Genomic DNA, 6509 nt, shown 5'->3' on the forward strand with positions numbered 1-6509 from the left:
TGTTCACAGAGCCATATTACAAAAATTAGAAAAAAAGTGTATTTTTGCAATGTTCTTACTTTTGTTTTTAGACCGCCTTAGGGGTCTTGAACCCAGGGGATCTGATCCCTGATACAATACATTGCAATGCTAATGAATTGCAATGTATAATAAAATCACTATACTTCTGTCATAGGCTGCCTAGTGCAGGCTGTAATACAAGTATATATGAGACAAACTCGGGAGCCTCAAAAGGAGGTTGGGGGTGGTGGAGGGGGGTGGGTACAGGGTCCGTGGGTTTGAGTGTCCTCGTATCTGTTTGGGGCGTATGGGTGTCGGTGGGTATCTGGTAGACAGGTGATGAGGGGCTTAGGGGGGTTTGATAATCCATGCGCCTCATCTTCCTCTTGTTTGGTGACAGATGGACACGTATTGGGCAGCGATCTCCACAGTGGCCTCTTCTTCTCCCATTAGGATGTAGAGTTTCCTCTTCTCGTCTGCAGATGTGAAGTCTGGGATGTGGGCAGAGAGTCTTTGGTAGTAGACGGCCCTCACAGCTGAGTATTTGGTGCAGTATAGCAGGAAGTGGGTCTCGTCTTCTAGGGCCCCTTGGTCGCAGTGCTGGCACAGTCTAGTGACCTAATAGTAGCCCTATTTACAGCTCCATGACCAGAGCCGTAATACTCCTCTATGAATTATCTCTAATACTAATAATTGTGGCTACAATGTTACACATGCACAATAACTTCTTTATAAACAGATGTCCTTGTGTTTGATGGATGATACATTCCGAACTGTATCAGAAAAATTCCAAATGTAACAGTGTAATACAAAGACTAACCCCGGCTTCAATGCCAGAGATTAACTGTGTATAAAGAAAAGGACTTGGAACCCACAATAAATTGAAACTGAACAATAAATGTGGGTCACTGCTGCACAACTGGCTAGAAGCTGTTACTTTGGCTTGGGACTCATTTAGAATATATGCATACATGTGCTAGGTATGTCATAAAACGGCAAGGACAGCACATGGATGATAGCTACTGTATGTGCTAACTCTTCATCCACAGCCACATTCACTTCCTTCAATGAGTCGGGGCCAACAAATAGAGATTTTTGATTTTGCCCCAGACACACGACTCCATTTGCAGATCTATAATATCCCCACCCCGAACAGATTACCGAACACATTTGCAAGCAGTGTTGCAGTGAAAGCATCCAGATCCCCATAGACTATAATGGAGTCTGTGTGCTTGCTGCGAGATCTCTGCACGGAACATGTGGACAGGAAAATTCATCACAATCTACTTTCCTGTCCGCATGACTCCATTATAGTCTATGGGGTCCATGTGCTTTCACTGCACACCGCTTGCCACTGCGTTCGGTATTCTGTTCGGGGGATCCCCGTGCTAGCAGAAAAAGGAACCCCTTGAAGTCAATGGAAGGCTTTTTTTTCAGCGCTGAAATTCCACACCAAAGTCCTCACCATTTTCCTCCGTGTGAATGGACCCTTAAGTGCCATCTAAGGCCGGGGCCCCATGTAACAAAAATCCAGCCTTTTGACCATAGCAGGAACACCACAGAAAAAAAACATGGTGTTTTACAGTAGCTGCAAAGTGGATGGGATTCTAGCCAATCCTATTCACTCATTGCAGAAAAAGATATCTGCAGCAGAAAAATGCTGCAATTTAAAAAACACAAGTCTAGAAATTGCAGCGTATCAAATATACCTACGGAAACACTGGTGTTTTCCGTATAATAGGGACAGAAAGTCTGTAGAGGAAAACTCTGTGGACTTTCTGTGAAAAATGTTGTGGAAAAAAAACACATTTTTGTCCACAGCAGTTTTTTTTGCTGCGTTTTGCTATGTAGGGCCTCAGCCTAATGGTGAGTGTTTTGCAGTTGGAGTGAATAGTAGGTGGATCAATGGGAGGAAAAAAAAAGCAAGACACGGTCAGAATGCATCATGTGTTTTGCTAAGTGGATTTTCCAGGTCCATACAATATGCTGGAGTCAAAAAAGCATCAAAAACCACATTGTACAAAAAAAAATTCCTTAACATCAAAAAACTCTTTAGAATTCCTGAAGCAAATTTTTTCAGCCTGCAAAAACTCCATGTGAACAGACTCTAATATTCTGGTTACTATGGGACTTCCCAGTTGACCAATTGGAACCATCTGTGAACTTTGATCCAAACTAATAGTTGGTTCATGCAGGTTTATGTGCATTACCTTATTTGATGGCCGGACCATTGTACATAACAAGCATTTTCACCATAGATTTAGCAGTTGCGAACAGGTCCCTAGTTCCTGTTATTTAGCCTACTATTTTGCTTTGTATGATTTTGTCTGTACTTATACTATATAATTTGTAAAGTGCGGCATAAGGCCCGGTTCACATCTGCATTCAGGCCATTCCGTTCCCCTCTCCACATGAAAAACACGAAGCTGCGCCTTTCTCTCCGTACTTTTTGTGCGGAAACCACACAGACCCCATTATAGTCTATAGCAGTGATGGCGAACCTATGGCACGCGTACCAGAGGGCATGCAGAGCCCCCTCTGCCAGCAAGTGTGCGGTCGCCTTGATCGCTCACTAACGGGGAATCCAGTACAGGATTCCCTATTAGTGAACTATCGCTGCCTTCAGCTAGTTGTGCAAATGCACATCCAACTGAAAGCTGTCAGTGTAGGCTGCGCGTACCGACTACAGGGTATGACCTCTGCACCGGCGCGGGCGTGATGAAGTAAGTCATCAGCGCCCACAGTGAACAGAAGAGAGGACGCCCGGCAGCTCTTCAGGTAAGTATATTTGTGTTTGTACTGTCTGGGGAGGGGGCTACTGTGAACCATTTCATGTTGTGTGGGAGGGGGCTACTGTGAACCATTTCATGTTGTCTGGGAAGGGACTACTTTGGACCTTTCATGCTGTGTGGGAGGGGGGCTATTGTGGACCTTTCATGCTGTGTGTGGGGTCCACTGTGGGGCAGATTGTACTGTGTGGGGGTCACTGTGGGGCAGATTGTAGTGTGTGGGGGCCGCCCACTGTGGGGCAGACTGTACTGTATGTGTGGGGGCCACTGTGGGGCAGATTGTACTGTGTGGGGGCCACTGTGGGGCAGATTGTACTGTGCGGGATCCCCTCACTATTTATATCACACAGTATCTGTTTTATAGCAGACGTGATATTAGTACAGACTGTAAAAACATTGCACGGTCACTATAAAACAGATCCTGCGCGATGTAAATAGTGAAAATTAATTGTTCCAAACTACCAAATGCAGAGACCTTCACCTTTCAGGACAAGCTCAGTAAAGCCCCAGTCACACGACTGTCATTTGTGGGCCCATAATTATCCGCAATTGTGGATCCACAGAGTTTTAAGGTTAAATTGCCGTGTTGGCACTCCGCGATAATTTATTGGGTTTTGGGTTGCCGTTTGGGCACTCGGTCTCAAAAAAGTTCACCATCACTGGTCTATGGGGTCCGCAGGATTCCTAAAGTAGCCACTTTTTTATGCGGATTAGGTTTCTGTTTGGGGGAGCCCCAAAAAGACTCCCCCAATGAAAACCCGTGCACAGATGTGAACCGGGCCTAAGAATATTGTTATTTTTCTTACAAATAATGCAATGTCTTTCTAAAATGACTGAACTGTTTATGTAGATATTATTATACTTTATATAGACTGTAGAAGACTTTCTAATAAATATCAGGAAAAAAAAGCAAAAAACAGGGTGATTCTTCTAACAATATGGCATTTACTTAAAATTATGACATTTTTGTTGTTTACAAAAGTCCAAAGATAAAAAGGGTTTGTTTGTAACAATAGGCAGATCTTCTTTTATCTTTTCTTCAAGTTCTGTAATAAAAAAGAAACAAAGCATTGAGGTTATTTTTTATACAGACACACTATGGGGTTGTATAACATTAAGGCTGGGGCCACACGTATCGCAAACAAACATTGCAGAAAAAAATCCACAGTTGAAATGCTGCGAGCTTACAATTTTGCACATTGACTCCATCTATTCATTTCAGACAGGTTCACGCATTTTTTAAACCCCAGCCCCCGTTGAAGTTGTGGTCAAAGTCGCCGTGTATCGCTAGTCTAAAACTTGCAATCAATTGAATGCACTTGTGTTGCGACTTACTAACTGATGCAACAACCATGTGGTCACAGCAGCTTACAAGTCACAATGTAAGTAAATTTTACTTTGATTACCTGCAGGGTAGGCATTTCTATAATATGATGTGCGTCATGGCCACAGTAGCCATATTAAAGGTGTAATGATTTATCTCCTATCCACAGGATAGTGAAAGAACCTCTGATCGGTGACGGTACGACCGTTGAGACCCGCTGGAAGTGGGCGCACATTCTACATCCACTATTAGAAGACCCTCATTCATGGGGATGGATGTGGTCTCAGCAGTCGGACCCCCACTGAATACAAGAATGAGATTGTTTTACTCCAGTTCAGAATGCGCGCCCCCACCCCATTCATTGCAGATAGTCGAGTGCTGTACTTTGGCTATTCCCATCGTCCCTATTAAAATGAATGTAGTTGGGGCATCCACCGCTACATTCTTAGCAGTGGTTCTTGGGATTGGTCATGGTGTCAGAGGTCAGACCCCCTCCCCATTTATTAGTGTGGCCCTCATTGTACAGAGAAGCTCTTATTGTCTGGGGTCAGTGTAACCCTTTATTATCTGAATGGCTGCCATGCCACCTGCTGCAGCTCCCTGTGTCTATGTAGTGAATACCTGTGTTGCAGTGACCCGGGGCCACCACTGACAGGGGACAGGGCACCATCTTCCACCTTTAGGACAGGTCTAGCTTCTTCTGAGTCTCTGCTAGCTTGTCCTGCAGCCTCTTCTTCCTCCAGTCCAGGAACTTCCTGCGCTGCCGATTTGCCTGCCAACCTACGAGGACTCCGGCGGCGAAACTGATCAGCACGGCCAGGTACAGACTGCGCTCAGACACCTCGGCCATGTCGTGCCCACACTGTGAATACGGGATTACCGGGCTCTGACACACATGTAGCCCCACCAAGGTCGCGGTGAATGAGCTCAGATGTCAGTGTTGTCTCCAGTAGCCGTCCGCTAGAGGCTGCGCTGCTACCGAACTCCTATCTGGCGGCCATTTTGTTGGAGCCCTTCTTCTTCTGTAAGCTGTCGGGACGTTGTGTGGCCCTAATGTGTTTCGTGAACGACCCTGACCCATTTATTGGGAGCCAGTTGCAGTTTTGTAATGGTCACCAATACATTCCCGTGTCATGTCAAAAATGCAAAAATAAAATCATTGTAATGTAGTGCTTTTCATATACTCAAAAAACGCATCCTGAGTTAGCCTTTGTACACATTTGCGTTGTTATTGTCATTTTTCTCCTCCATAGGAAAATAATGTATACTTACCAACTCTTGCTAGAACATTTAGGAGGCTCACAGAAATAAATGAAGGGGCAATCGCTTTCCCCACCAACTTTTTCGACTGTCAAAGAGGGACGCTTTTGTTACATTCACACATAGAAAGTTGGCGTCGATTTCGAGGTGTTTTCCACTTCAAAAATCAGCTCCTAATTCTGACTTGATTCTACCTCCCATTGTTTTCAATGGGAGTCAGATATCAAAGTAGGACCCTAAAATGAAAGTGACCTGCTCCATCTTGCCACAAATTCAGCAGCTGATCAGTTTGTCTCAAGTATTCTTCAGTTTCCGCCGTGTGAACTAAAATGCACCACATTTTTACATTAAAAAAAAGTTTAGGTCTAACGTAAGATAAAATAAGATAATCCTTTAAGGCCCCGTTCACACGGGGCAAGAGGGGGCGGATTTTGGCGCTGAATCCACGTCATAATCCGCCCCCTCACAATAGCGGTCTATGTAGACTGCTAGTGCTCGGTGATTCATGGGGGCAGTGCGAGTCAAGCACACTGACCCCATAATAGTCTATGGGGTCCGTGTGCTTTAACTGTTCAGCGCATGCAGTTGCGATTGTATTCTGTCCGGGGGGGTCCTCATGAGGACTCCTTCCGAACAGAATCCACCGCTAGTGTGAACCGGACATAAGAGTCATAACAAAAAAGAAAGAACTTCAGGATCATTTAGTTCTCTGTGCGGAGTGATCTCCGCTTAGCCTGGTGTTGATTATACAGCCTGATCGTGGTTGGGAGGAAGGATCTCCGATGGCGCTCCTTCTCACACTCCAATATCAAAAATAGGGACCTTTAAGGAGCCAATATTTCAGCATTTCACTGGAAAATACAAGCTGTACTATTATGCAACCAAAATGCACTAAAACAATCCGCACCATCTATCTTACTGACAGTCCGTGCGTCATCATGAATCTGCCGAATCCTTCTCCATCACAATGCTCACAATAATACGCCAGTCTTGATGAATCTGTCCCAATGCTCCAAAATATAGTGGACAGCTTATGTTTGATGTTAGTGGATTCATTTGGGGCAGTTCCAAAATTGAATTGGAAAGCACTGGACGCATGGAGGTTTTTTGTTCAATATTGTCTAGTTTTCAGTTGC

General features: G+C 44.7%; 1 protein-coding gene across 1 annotated transcript; it reads right to left on the reverse strand.

The window, feature by feature from the left end:
- Positions 1-3714: 3714 nt before the first annotated feature.
- MTLN (mitoregulin) lies at positions 3715-5083 on the reverse strand. The gene is made up of 2 exons (XM_075266545.1): positions 4735-5083; positions 3715-3835 (listed from the first exon to the last, which is right to left on the reverse strand). The coding sequence occupies exon 1, from the start codon at positions 4961-4963 to the stop codon at positions 4793-4795; it is 171 nt and encodes a 56-aa protein (XP_075122646.1). The 5' UTR covers positions 4964-5083; the 3' UTR covers positions 3715-3835; positions 4735-4792.
- Between the last annotated feature and the right edge of the window lie 1426 nt (positions 5084-6509).

Source organism: Leptodactylus fuscus, chromosome 3 (genome assembly GCF_031893055.1).
Source record: "Leptodactylus fuscus isolate aLepFus1 chromosome 3, aLepFus1.hap2, whole genome shotgun sequence".
Lineage (NCBI taxonomy): Eukaryota > Metazoa > Chordata > Amphibia > Anura > Leptodactylidae > Leptodactylus > Leptodactylus fuscus.